At 47.3% G+C, this 13,708-nt stretch overlaps 2 protein-coding genes across 2 annotated transcripts; one reads left to right on the forward strand and one right to left on the reverse strand.

The window, feature by feature from the left end:
* Positions 1-19: 19 nt before the first annotated feature.
* On the reverse strand, positions 20-5,522 carry TUBB1 (tubulin beta 1 class VI). The gene is made up of 4 exons (XM_068208005.1): positions 4,039-5,522; positions 2,386-2,494; positions 2,131-2,241; positions 20-2,019 (listed from the first exon to the last, which is right to left on the reverse strand). Exons 1-4 carry the CDS (start codon positions 4,093-4,095, stop codon positions 941-943), a joined length of 1,356 nt encoding a protein of 451 aa, XP_068064106.1. The 5' UTR covers positions 4,096-5,522; the 3' UTR covers positions 20-940.
* Positions 5,523-7,568: 2,046 nt separating this feature from the next.
* CTSZ (cathepsin Z) lies at positions 7,569-13,106 on the forward strand. Its single transcript, XM_068208013.1, has 6 exons — positions 7,569-7,746; positions 8,762-8,925; positions 10,539-10,718; positions 11,289-11,439; positions 11,640-11,802; positions 12,255-13,106. The coding sequence occupies exons 1-6, from the start codon at positions 7,610-7,612 to the stop codon at positions 12,366-12,368; spliced, it is 909 nt and encodes a 302-aa protein (XP_068064114.1). The 5' UTR covers positions 7,569-7,609; the 3' UTR covers positions 12,369-13,106.
* The last annotated feature ends 602 nt before the right edge of the window (positions 13,107-13,708 follow it).

Here is a 13,708-nt window from a genome sequence, read left to right on the forward strand (position 1 = left end):
AATGTTTCAAGTATAAAACTTTCATAGAATGGTATATAATCTTTATTTAAAAGAATATTATAAATACATTAAGTAGGCAGCTGTGATGTCAAGAATTTTTTTTACCAAAGGCAAAATAAGATTTTGTTTTAGTGACTGCCATAGAATTTATATTAACAAACTACAAACCATTCTATGTCATTTTTGTTATACTGAATGTTAGGAAAAAATTTACAGTAGTTAGTACCTAGGAAAAAAATACCACACCAAAACTTTTACACAGTGTCACAACTTAGTGTGCTAATGTAACTTAACCTGTTGTTAGAAATAGAAACAAACCACACCATGATAATGAATACAAGCTCTGCAATAATATAAGCCAGCAGTGTGATAGAACAATTAGAGTACTTATAAAATAAGAATGTACATTTTCAGTCATTTGCCCCCTGTTGTTTCTGCAGATCTACACCAGTCTGTGGAGTGATAAGAGTCACTGCCTTTGGAGGCCTCAGGGATGTGCACATGTTCCTAAAACAGTAACAAGTTCACAATCAGCAGGGACTGTGTTTACCTGAGAATAAATAAATGTGATGAGCTGACAGCTGCTCTGCTATTGCTTCTGATCCTGATCTATATACACAGGCACAGTGGCTGTATAGTACATGCAGTATCTGGTGATTATATTCTAAAAGTGAATCCATTTACAGGAGAGGCTGGTATGAGATAACGTGTCTTCACAGTGGATCAGTTTTGGGAGAGATTCGATCTCAACAGTTCTTTAAGATAGTAAAGCAGAACTGCCATTAATTTCAAATACACTGTGTTGTAATATCAGATATACTTGGCCAGATGCAGAGAAAAAGTTCTGAAGAAAAGTGATATTTTGGGTATGCAGATGATGGCTATTGCTTTGTCTTTAGTGAATGTGAACTGGCTCATTCAGAGACTGTTTTGATACTTTTTACTCTGCTTCCTTTTCTGGCTTTGCTTCTGCTTCCACTTCTACCTCTTCAAATTCCTCCACATCTGCAGTGGCGTCCTGGTACTGTTGATACTCGGACACGAGGTCATTGGTGTTACCTTCTGCTTCAGAAAACTCCATCTCATCCATGCCTTCCCCCGTGTACCAGTGGAGAAAGGCTTTCCTTCTGAACATGGCCGAGAACTGTTCGGACACCCTGATGAAGAGCTCCTGGATGGCCGTGTTATTGCCAATAAACGTGGCTGCCATCTTCAGCCCTCGCGGCGGGATGTCACACACGGCCACTTTGACGTTGTTAGGGATCCACTCCACAAAGTAGGAGCTGTTCTTGGTCTGGATAGACAGCAGCTGCTCGTCCACTTCCCTGGTGGACATTCTGCCCCTGAAGATGCAGGCGACGGTGAGGTAGCGCCCGCGGCGGGGGTCGCAGGCTGCCATCATGTTCCGGGCATCGAACATCTGCTGGGTGAGCTCTGGCACCGTCAGGGCGCGGTACTGCTGGCTGCCCCGAGCTGTCAGCGGGGCAAAGCCGGGCATGAAGAAGTGCAGGCGAGGAAAGGGCACCATGTTCACCGCCAGCTTCCGTAGATCCGCGTTCAGCTGGCCGGGGAAACGCAGCGAGGTGGTGACGCCGCTCATCGTTAGGGACACCAAGTGGTTGAGGTCCCCATAGGTGGGATTGGTGAGCTTTAATGTCCTGAAGCAAATATCATACAGAGCTTCGTTGTCAATGCAAAAGGTTTCATCTGTGTTCTCTATCAGCTGGTGGATGGAGAGGATGGCGTTGTACGGCTCCACCACCGTGTCGGACACCTTGGGCGAGGGCACAACGCTGAAGGTGTTCATGATCCTGTCGGGATATTCCTCTCTGATCTTGTTGATGAGGAGCGTCCCCATGCCTGAGCCCGTGCCACCACCAAGAGAATGGATGAGCTGGAACCCCTGAAGGCAGTCACAGCTCTCACACTCGTTCCTGACCACATCCATGACGTTTTCAATCAGTTCAGCACCTTCTGTGTAATGGCCCTTGGCCCAGTTGTTGCCAGCACCTGAATTACCTGTGAACAGAATTACAGAAAGAACAGCCACAAAGTTAACAGGAGAATTTTTGAAGAACTTCCCAGGCCCTTTTGGGACAGTTGCCTGCAGTCAGTTTGTGCTGTACATACCATGGATAAAGTTGTCAGGTCGAAAGAGGGGCCCGATTCTGCTGGACCGGACACTATCCATCGTCCCAGGCTCCAGGTCCACCAGGATGGAACGGGGCACGTATTTATGGGCTGGAACAAAACAAAATGAATGCAAATAATCACTGCTAGTGGTCAAAAAAACAGAAAGTCCAATCCACCTAGAGTGGTTTAGGCTTTTTGTGGGTTTTTAAATTACTTGTTTTACCCTCCCTGTTGGCTCTGCTGAGCACTTACAATAAGCCTCATTGAAGTACACGTTAATTCGCTCCAGCTGCAGTGGTGAGTCCCCACGGTAGTTCCCAGTGATGTCAATCCCATGCTCCTCACCAAGCACCTCCCAGAACTGCAAAAGGAAAGAGGTACAACACACTGAGAATGATTTATTTATTTTCAGCACACGTTCAGCACCAGCTCTGGGAACTGTGCCTGAAGCAGGGGATGCTTTGGCATTTATTTACCAGATGAGAACAGAGATCCTTCTCTACCCCTCCCAAAAAAATTCGAGGGAAAAGTTTAGCAGACCATTTATGCTGCTTAGCTAGGACCCATGCACTAATAGGTGGAGGCCCTCAATTTGTTCTCTTCATAGTAAAAGAAAATTGATGTTAGTTTAAAAATTTAAATAACAGTTACTTCTCAGTATGAGCTTAACAAAATGGTTGTGAGGATGTGGATTAGGGAGAGTTGCTTTGAGTCCTGTCATGCACAAGTGGGACCATGGCACGACAAAGCTGGCATCACTGGGTAAATTTGTACGTGAACAAGCCTTTCCACAAACAGCTGCTGGTCCTACATGTCCTATCTTGACACTCATATGGATGTGCTCTTGTGCTGGGCTCTTATCTGGGCAGCAGCCACAGCAGTGTTCATGCAGACACACCCACCCACTGTAATGACCAGGCTATTCTAATATTAAAGGTCTCCTGGGTTAGCATCCAGTCCCATTTTGAGTGCACAAATACACCACTGTCAACAGCTGCATGTCCCATGCTTCATGTTCCATTAAAAGGAATCGAGGTTAGGTGTGGGAGAAGGGAGGAAGAACACAGCAGAACAATCCCTCAACTATCCCATGTCTTAAAAGACCTCCCAGCCCAAAATAGATACTCTTTGGACAACTTCCTACTTATCAATTAAAAAAAAAAAAGGATGGACACAGCATAATAATTGAGGGGTAATTTTACTCCTTGCCCAGAAAGTCAGCAATAGTGACTTTCTAAGTCTGACTTTATCCCAAACCCAGCCTAGGAGGGACTGTTTCTGTGTAGATTTAGTTGCAGACTGGTCTCTGCTCAGCCCAGAAAAGCCCCAGCATGTGTCACAGCATGCCAGTGTTTGAGCTACACAAAAATACTCCAAATGACACCTGTCTCTCACAGGAGGCCAGTGACACTTTGTGTCATTCTGCACTCTAACACAGGTTATGCTGTTGATTAATATGATCTTATATGATCTTTAAGACCCCTTCCAATCCAAACCATTGTATGATTCTGTGATATTGAAGAATAAAATGTGGCAGAACTGCTGCATGGCTTAACTAAAGTACCAGCAGCACAACTTCACAGCCCTGGAATTACTGGCTCTGTCACTTGCCCCAGTATCTTGCAGAGTATGTGAGTTCCCCCTGGGAATAGGAGTCCCAGCAGGAATGCTCTGGTGCACCTGTAATCACTGGGCCACAGTTATTGCAAATGAATATTACACTTAAAGGAACAAATCCAGCTTTTGCCTTTCATACCAAAATACTCATGTTCCCTGCTAACATGCCATGCTTCCCACCGCTGAGTTACAAAGTAATTGTCCCCCCAAAAGTCCCCATCCATTGATGATGTGTGACCCGCTACCTCTGATCTCCTGCTAATAATGAGTGTTGAAAAGAGACCTTACCTTGGATCCAATTTGGTTCCCACACTGGCCAATCTGCAGGTGCACGATTTCACGCATTTTGTGTGGCTCAGACCTGTCGGTGGCTACAACCTCACCCAGGCTCTCCAGCTCCCCAGAACAAGCCCTCTGCCTGCTGCTCTATCAGCTACACCCAGCACAGCCCGGCCCAGGGGCCCTTTTATACCCCAGGGACTGTCACTCAGCCAGCCAGGGGAGTAGCCAGCCCCAGGCACTGCACCAGGAGCTAAGGGCCTCTTCACTGCCTGGCTACAGGTACAACAGCACAGGTGCACCACTGAGTGGCTTGGAAAGCGGCATTGTCACATGCACCCCTTCCCAGTTCTCTGTGCAGCAGTGTGGTGCATGAATATATGTGCATATTCTGTTTGCGTTGCATTATTTTATATTAGACATAATATATATACAAATATATGTGCATATGTAGAGATTATAGCCCAAAGTGAGTGATCTTAATTTATTAAGCACATGTGCTTCTGCCACATAATTTAAATTTTAGCATCATATGAGTCATAGAGGACAACACCCATAATAAAAATGGTAAAAACTTGTGAGCAGGAGCCTCTTATAATCACAACATGCAGTTCATTGCAAGGCAAACTCCAGTTCACTAACAAGCATCATTCCTGATGTTTGACTGCATGAAGGAGAGGAACAGGAGCGGGAACAAAAAATGCTTTGTAACACATAAAAATAACACTGTATTCTCAGTGATGCCTGGTCTTTAAATACTTCTAGAAATCCATCATCTTTCGCCAAAACTTGAACTAACTTCTGACTAACTTGCACAGATGCTCTTTCTCCCTCTCTCTCTCTCTTAATTTCCTGACATTAAGAAATATAGCATTTCTAATTTTCTTGATTTCTTATATCTCAGATGTACTTCAGAACTTGCCAGGAAAATACTAGAGGTGAAAACCCCATTTCACTGAAGCTCTCTGAAGTGAACTGTAACATTCACTGAGTGAAACATCTTCCTGTGCTAAAGGAAAGGATGTGAGGCAGAACAAAACACAGCACGGTCATGTTTGGCTGCTGATAACCAGGACCAGTATCACTGAACAGCAGAAACCCAGGGTAAAATGACTTCTAGAAGCCTAGAGCAGTTTCATGACATGTCAAATGACTGTCACTGCCTTGCAACTGTTCCTTTTAAGGATGGGGAAAGGAACTATAATTAGGAAAGCACCTTAAACTATTTAGCATAAAATGGTGACAGTGGAAGGGCTTGACTCACTGAACGTAACCACTCCAACACTTTATGGGTTGCTAGAGATAAGGGATTTCTGAGCTTCCATATGGTTCCAGAAGAAAAATCAGCTTGTTCCAGGCTTCCCCTCCACTTGATGACTTCCACTTCTCCCACCAGCCAGTGAAGGAACAGACAACTGCTCCTAACAGAGTTCAGCACCAGAAGTGCATTGTAAAAAAACAGAGAGCAAACATCCGTCACCCTCTGCCATGCTATGAGCATACTGAGTAAGGAGAAATAAAAGGAAGACTTCAAATGCAGGTAGATTAATTTTGTTTCCATAAACACTAGCATTTTATCATTTTCCAAAAGATAAGCATTCTCTAAGCAATTCAGTTTACCCAGCAAGACACACAAAATGTTTTGTTCCATTGCCACATGGTCAATATCAAATACTAAATAAATACAATATTAATATATATATATTTATATTGATTTATATTTTTATAAATTAATAAAAATATGCAATAAATTAATATAAATTTAAAAATTCAGCTTAGGAAGAGGCTGAAGGTGCTAATTCACTGTCCAGAAAATATGACAAAATAATTTCAGCAGTAAATATATTCACTGAGCACAACTCACAAGGAAAGGGGGAAAAGGGAAGTAAAAGAAATATGCAATCACTCAATAGGTGTTTTTCCTCTTGCTGAAAATAGCTCCCTAGAATCATGTGCCTCCTCTGAAGCCCTTCCTTATAGAGCCTTAAAAATTCTGGCACACGACACCAGGTAGCTGAGATGTTTTGTGAAGCGGATGTGGGCTCGGGTTTCTTTTCCCTCTCCTTCCCATCTGCAGTTCTGTGAACCTCTAAGTCTGACTTTATCCCAAACCCGGCCTAGGAGGGGCTGTTTCTGCATAGATTTAGTTGCAGAGCAGTCTCTGCTCAGCCCAGAGAAGCCCCAGGCTTGCTAACAGCCCGAGGCACTTCCCAGCACAGCCGTGGCACATGTGCAGCTGCAGATTAGCAGAGAGAGGCACAGGGGAGAGAAGGGCTGTGCTGCATGGGCCGGCTCACAGGGACTTCTGGCACTGGGGAGATTAGGAGCAGCCTGGCACTGGGCACAGCTACTGCAGCTGTCCCACACTGGCTGTTATCAGGCTGCCCCAGCCCAGACACTGCAGCCCTGGTGATGGGCTGGAGCTGAGAGCACAGAGACACCAGGCTTTTGGGGTTGCTGGGCTTTTTGTTGTTGTTTTTGTTTTCTTGGTTGATTTTTGGTTTTTTTAACACTATCCCAAATAAATATGCATGTGCAAGGAGGCATTCTGGGATACTCTTTTTTAATGGTTTGCTTGGGAGGAACTGGCTTTTCAGAGTAGCAGAGAAGATTGTTGAGAGGAAAGCCTATTCAATTTGAGGTAAGCCTGCCTAGAGGCCATCAGATAATTTTACAGAGATCTGTGAATGGCTACCAGACAAGCTTGATGCAAGTCTTAACTAACCTGGGCTAGCTGAATCACCCTTAGGAATGATACCAAAAAGCACTGCATTCAACTCACAGGCTTCATTTGTGCTCTGCTGGTCTTTTGGTGCGTTTGTCCTCTGTGCCTCGGTTTCTCTATTCAGTGTGGTGCTACTAAACCTCAGGCCCTCTACAAAAAGTGCTGAAAGCTGAGGAAGAGAAGATAGAAGGGAAGAACTGTCTGTGGTTTACTAAACCAGTTTATCAAACATGAAAGCTTCTAGCTAACATATGGAAAAGAGACTGGTAATCCTTTCACACAGTCACTAGAAGCTTCTACAGGAAAATTAGAAAACTATTTTTACTATTGACTAAATCTTCTAGCAAATAATAAAGAGCCTTCGGATGTTCAAACCCTAAGGAGCAGCCTAGAAAATGGATACAGGCCTGTGTTCCTTTGCTAATTGTAGCATTAAAAGGCTTGAGAAATCCAGAACTTGGGACTAGGAAAAAAACGACCACCAAACAAAAAACCATTCACAGTCGCTGGCCACAGCCTAGCACAATGCTGAGGTGTTAGGCCAAAGCTGAAGAAAGCTGTAACAGGGCCTGTCCCAGATACAAGTCCTCTTCTCACAACCCATGTGGCCAGATTTCCGAGCTGGAAGCGTCACCGGGGGCTGGGAAGGCGGGATCTGAGTTTGTTCCTCGTCCCCGAGAGATCCATGGACAGCCTGAGGCGGTACCGAGGGGGGCTCAGGGCCGTCCCGCTGTCCCCGCCGGCCGCAGGTGAGCGCGGCCCGGCCCCGCCCGTCCATCCGCTCCTCCCCTTCCCTCCCCTTCCCTCCCCTTCCCTCCCTCCGCCCCTCAGCCCCGCTGCGGCCGCTGTCCCAGCATGGCCACGCCGCTGCCGCCCCTCATCCCGCTCCTGCTGCTCTGCGGCTGCCTCTGCCCGCCCGCCCGCGCCGGGCTCTACTTCAGGGAAGGGCAGCACTGCTACAGACCGGCCCCGCGCCAGGCGCCCGGCCTCCGGTGAGCTTCGCTCCCTGGAGCCCTGCCGGCTCGCACGGCGGCGAGGAGCGCCGGGAAGGGCTGGGCAGGCACGGCCGGGGCTCGGGAGGCGGCTCGGGGGTGCCCGGGGAGGGGAGGTTCGGGGGTGCCCGGGCAGGGTTCGGGGTGCCCGGGGTGGGGAGGTTCGGGGGTGCCCGGGGGGGGTTTCGGGGGTGCCCGGAGGGTTCGGGGTGCCCGGGGAGGGTTCGGGATGCCCGGAGGGTTCGGGGTGCCCGGGGGGATTCGTGGGTGCCCGGGGGGGGGGGGGTTCGGGGTGCCCGGGGTTTTCGGGGTGCCCGGGGTGGGGAGTTTCTTGGGTGCCCGGGGCAGGGTTCGTGGGTGCCCGGGGCAGGGTTCGTGGGTGCCCGGGGGCGGTTCGGGATGCCCGGGGAGGGTTCGGGGTGCCCGGGGGGGTTCGGGGTGCCCGGGGTTTTCGGGGTGCTTGGGGGGGGTTTCGGGGTGCCCGGGGGTTTTCGGGGTGCCCGGGGAGGGTTCGGGGTACCCGGGGAGGGTTCGTGGGTGCCCGGGGGGTTCGTGGGTGCCCGGGGTTTTCGGGGTGCCCGGGGGTTTTCGGGGTGCCCGGAGGGTTCGGGGTGCCCGGGGGTTTTCAGGGTGCCCGGGGGGTTTTCGGGGTGCCCGGGGGTTTTCGGGGTGCCCGGGGGTTTTCGGGGTGCCCCGGGGGTTTCGGGGTGCCCGGGGGTTTCGGGGTGCCCGGGGGTTTTCGGGGTGCCCGGGGAGGGTTTCGGGGTGCCCGGGGCCGCTGCGGCCGGGCCGGGTCCGTGTGGGGGGAGGGGGCGGTCACGAGGCCGGAGCGGTCACGCCGCGGTCTCGTGACCCCGCCGGACCCTGGCGGGCTCGTTATGGAGCTCGGGCCGAGTTATGGAGCTCGGTGAAACCCGGGGGTTTTTGTGGTTTTTTGTTTTGTTTTCTTTCTTAATACCCGCCCGTCGTGCTCCGGGGTTTGCCGGCGCTGCCTCCTCGCCCCGTCCCCGCGCAGGACCTACCCCCGCCCGCACGAGTACCTGGACGTGTCGGCGCTGCCGCAGAGCTGGGACTGGAGGAACGTGAACGGGGTGAATTACGCCAGCACCACTCGGAACCAGCACATCCCCCAGTACTGCGGGTCCTGCTGGGCCCACGGCAGCACCAGCGCCTTGGCAGGTACCCTCGGGCTCCCCTGGCGGGCTGGCTCCCCGCTGGGATCGGGAGTTTTCGGGAAGCAAAGGAAATTTAGCATCAGGTTACTAGCAGCTGGTATAAGGTGCTAAATCACTGCAGTGACTAACGGCTGAGATGTCTCTGAATACACCAGAACAGTGGGAATGCCCAAGGGGAAGCAAGGAGGGTTGGTTTCAATACAAAAAGCAACCCGAGTGAGGCTGTCTCCACCTTATCCAAAGGCAGCGAGGGGGAATGCTGGTGTGTGGTTAAAAACCTGTTTGCATAAGGAATGTGGCCATAGCTCCTCCCAAACTGCTCTTTAGGTCCTGGGGTAAGAGCTGGGGTTTCTGCCCTCCCCTCAGAGGTGTGCCGATGGCAGCAGCAGAAGCAAAAGAGTTGTCAGGTCTCCTTCCCCCTTCTGGTACCTCACTACAGCAGGGGCTCTCCAGCCGTGCTGGCAATGAGGAAATGAAAGAAGATGCCTCTTGTGGGGTGTTTGCTACAGGAGCTGTCATTCCATGAACTGACCACCACAGCAGACACATAAGTCTGATTTCAGCCTTTTTCTTAGTCAGGAGGAAGTAGTGGTTTGCTACAGATGGAGAAGTAGTGGCTCTAGAGAGAATGCATGATTTGCATGCAACAGTTTCGTGCTGGAGAAGCACCACTTGCTTACAGGGAGGCTGTAGGAAAATTACCTGTGAAGGAGAAACAGAGGAAACGGGGGAGAAGGGGGAAGATAAAGCAGGTGTGAGCAGACAGCAGGAATCATGCAGCATACAAGGATGTGGGCATGTGTGACACCTGCCAGGATGGAGTGAAGTACTGGGATAGGTAAAATACAGCAACTTGCAGGAAGATTAGGCTGGGATGATAGCTCCTTGTTCTGTCAAGTTTATTTGAATGTTGTTGGTCCTAATATGATTTAAAGTACTACAGTGGCATCAGTTAAGACTGTTAATGCAGAAAAGCAGTTTATAAATACTTGTCAGGAAGCTTTTCTGCCAAGTAAGCTTCTTGTTTTTGACAAAAGAAGGCAGCAGGGTGGTGGTGCCTGTCTGAGATGGCAGAAAAACAGTGAGATGCTGATGTAACAGCAAGGAGATAACTCTAAAAGCTTTGTCCTACGTTGAGACTGGCTCACAGAGCCAGCAGCCTGGGCTCCATGGGCTTATGTTTATGCATGGACTTATACAGAAATATCTACTCCTGAAAAAGATGCTGCTCAGAGCTGTTTTTATGATGTGTATTTGAAAACTCTTTGCAGTCAAAGTCAGGAAACAGATCTAGAAGTTTTCAGAAGCTGTGGCTTAGATCAAAAGAGGTCTAGCGCTCTTCAAGGCTTGAGACGGATCTTGCTCATCTCCATGTTTTTGCTGAGTTTTTAATGGAAAAACCCCTCCAAATGGAAACCCACAATAATAACTCAGCCTCTGGTTTGAATTAGGTCATGCTGTGTTCCTCATTGCAGACAGCAGAGGCTTTTCCAACCACAAGTGCTGCTGTCTGCAGCCAGTTACAGGCTCAATGAAGAGGAGACAGTTTCAAAACCAGTTGCAATGTGTAGCCACCCACGTGTTCCAGCAACAAACCCCAGTTTCTTATCCTTACAGACCGAATCAACATCAAGAGGAAGGGTGCTTGGCCCTCTGCCTACCTGTCTGTGCAGAATGTCATCGACTGCGCTGACGCCGGCTCCTGCGAGGGCGGGGACCACTCCAGGGTCTGGATGTACGCCCACGACCACGGCATCCCCGACGAGACCTGCAACAACTACCAAGCCAAGGATCAAAGTAGGATGTCTCTGCTTTGCTGGAGGAGTTCTTCCCAGGTTCAGCAGATCTTAGTGTGTTAAAAAAAAAATGTTTTGGGTTTTCAGAGTACTGGTTCCTGCTGTTTGGCTGACAGAACAGGTTTTATTTACGGGCCTGTGTGTGTCTCCTGCTCCAGACAGACAGTGTAGCACTAAATCATGCTCAGGCAAGTTTGCACAGCTGAATTGTTTTAACTTAATCTCTTAACTCTGTGACACACAATCTCTAATGTACTGAAATATTTACAAGTGTCACCTCAAGCTGAACAAAGAAGGAATTTAACCTTTGGTCATGTATGACTGGAATGGTTTCTCTATGTTCTCAACCAAGTATTTATACCTGTGAAGTAAAGTGGTGATAATAGGGACTTTAAATGTGGTTTCCAGAAAATAATTGAGCTCACCAGAGGGAATATGTATTAATAATTACTCTGAAGTTATTAATATCTGCCTCAAATTATAAAAGCTCAGTGTCCTACAGTCACTTCACTTGAAGAAAAATACCTTCCTGCAGATGACCTCCAGTGGTAATCTCGCCTCTGTTTTACAGAGTGTAAGAAGTTCAACCAGTGTGGAACTTGTGTCACTTTTGGAGAATGCCATGTGATCAAGAACTACACTCTCTGGAAAGTTGCTGACTATGGGTCTGTTAGTGGAAGAGAAAAAATGATGGCAGAAATCTACACTAATGGACCAATTAGGTAAAAAAAACCAAAAGATTCAAGAAACTCAGGGTGCATTTTCACTCCAGCACGTGTCAGCAGCTCTGCACTAACATGCAGACTTTAGTTTGTATATAAACTGAGATCAGAATTCAAGATACAAGAGAGCCAGTTGGTTTTTAGCCAGGCCCCTGCTCTGATCCCCTTGTATGAAACCTTCTTTCTCTGTTTTCTTGCAGCTGTGGCATAATGGCTACTGAAAAGCTGGATGCCTACACAGGGGGACTGTACACAGAGTACAACCCCGCACCTACAGTGAATCACATCGTCTCTGTGGCTGGCTGGGGAGTGGAAAATGGGACAGAATATTGGATAGTTCGTAACTCCTGGGGCGAGCCCTGGGTAAGGACGCTGGGAACACACTTGGCTTTGGAGGGTGGGGTTTGTCACTTGCAAAGCTACAGCCTGTGGATATAAAACTGAAACTTTCTTTGAACTAGACTAAGTGTGAAAATGACACCCAGCCAATGTGAAGACAAGGATATTTGGCCAAAGCTCTTTGAGTAATGTCAGCTCTATCCCAAATTCTGCCTTTCAAGGATATGCAGCTCCTGTTACGGGCAACTGTAAATTGCTGTTAGTTGTGGGCAAAAATCCAGTCATGTACCGGGACTGGATGAGTGGGATGTCAATTCACCAAAGCAGGTTGCCTCATGACTCCAGGGTTACACTTCAGCTTGAGTGAATTCCTTCATTCACTTAAATCACTCATCTTTGGCAGACAGAACAGACTCACCAACACACCATTTCTACAGTTGTTTCCTAATTTACAATGCAAATTAAATCCTTTACAGGGTGAGAGAGGGTGGCTGAGGATTGTGACCAGTGCCTATAAAGGTGGAAGAGGAGCAGACTACAATCTGGCTATTGAAGAGGACTGTGCATATGGAGATCCTATACTGCCTTGATTCTACATGGTACAGCTTTGTGTTTAGGTACTTTGTTTGGAAGATTCCCAGCACAACCTCCTCTTGTTTAAAGAATAATAGCCTAAGACTCCTTCACAGTTCGACACCATCAGGCAGTTCTGCAAAATTAGCCCAGATGCAGCACACAAGGCGTTCAGAAAATACAGAACTGCCCTAATTTTATTTACATCTTGAAGTAATTCACCTGTGAAGGAGTTGTCTGCCTTGATGCATGGTATTAAAATCACACTGACTGAATCACAGAACCTGTACATGTAAATATCTATTTTTTTAAATACAAATCATGTAGATGTACTGGCAGAGTCTACTCAATATTTGGGTCTAGAGCTTCTTTTAAATTCTGTGACAGTGCTGACCAAATATGTTGCAATGATGAAAAAGCCATGATAACTCTGGACATGTTGAATTAAAAATATTAAACCCTGTTTTCTTGACCTCCTGATGAAACAGTGGTGTTGGAATTCTTAAATAATGGAGTTGCTTTTAGCCACTAAAATTATATAATGGGAATTACTTTAACTAAGAGACAGTCTAAACACTTCTTACTTAATTAGTCTTGCCTTTGCTCAAATTTCTTAATATGTGACTGTGCCCTTTTTCTCCTAAAGAGAAAATTGCCGTAACCCAGAACTCCTCACTAATATGACAAATCGGTGCCGTATCAGATGTTACTACCTGGCATTGCTAACTGATTCAATAAACAGACTTTCTCTCTTACATGACTGGGTATTTATTATAAGAGCTTATTAATAGAGGTGTGTGGTTGTCTCCACCTGGATGCTGCTGCTTTCACTGGTCTTTTCCTTCTGAAAGGCCTGCTGGACAATTGTATACAGCAACGATGCTGGTTCAAACAAGTGGGTATGAACAGGATCACAGCATCACAAAGGGTTTAGCAAGTTAAAAATCATCTACAGAGGAACTGTTTAGAGGAAGTGATACCAAGCAGAACATAGGAAAATAAAAATAAACCTTGTTTAAACTGCTGACAAAGCTGCAGTGGACACAGAGCAAACTGCTCTTGATTATCACCAACAGCTTGTACAGGGCTATATCCTAAACTGATTTTCTATAGGGTGAATAATTTGTTCTTAATTCTACAGTTTATTTAAACTACAAAAACTAGGTCTCATGCAAGTTTTAAATGGTGAGAGTTAGCTGGAATAATATAAATCTTCAAAGATAAGCAAGGAAGTTCAAAACAGCCTCTACAGAAGAAACTTCTGCCCTTTTCAGGTGATTTTCTTTTTAAATTTACATCCAGCTAGACTTAAGAGTTTCTGTGTCTATTAGAAAGCAGGTTCTTCAGAAAACAGATG

The sequence above is a fragment of the Anomalospiza imberbis genome, chromosome 17, assembly GCF_031753505.1.
Source record: "Anomalospiza imberbis isolate Cuckoo-Finch-1a 21T00152 chromosome 17, ASM3175350v1, whole genome shotgun sequence".
In the NCBI taxonomy this organism is placed as follows: Eukaryota; Metazoa; Chordata; class Aves; order Passeriformes; family Viduidae; genus Anomalospiza; species Anomalospiza imberbis.

Excerpts from the sequence above, each read along its gene's own strand:
- CTSZ (XM_068208013.1), top strand. The coding sequence starts at position 7,610 with ATGGCCACGCCGCTGCCGCCCCTCATCCCGCTCCTGCTGCTCTGCGGC. Across the intron at positions 8,926-10,538 it reads CAGCACCAGCGCCTTGGCAG|ACCGAATCAACATCAAGAGG; the intron begins GTACCCTCGGGC and ends TTATCCTTACAG. Across the intron at positions 10,719-11,288 it reads CTACCAAGCCAAGGATCAAA|AGTGTAAGAAGTTCAACCAG; the intron begins GTAGGATGTCTC and ends TCTGTTTTACAG.
- TUBB1 (XM_068208005.1), bottom strand. The coding sequence starts at position 4,095 with ATGCGTGAAATCGTGCACCTGCAGATTGGCCAGTGTGGGAACCAAATT. Across the intron at positions 2,495-4,038 it reads GGAACCAAATTGGATCCAAG|TTCTGGGAGGTGCTTGGTGA; the intron begins GTAAGGTCTCTT and ends TTCCTTTTGCAG. Across the intron at positions 2,242-2,385 it reads GTACTTCAATGAGGCTTATT|CCCATAAATACGTGCCCCGT; the intron begins GTAAGTGCTCAG and ends GTTTTGTTCCAG.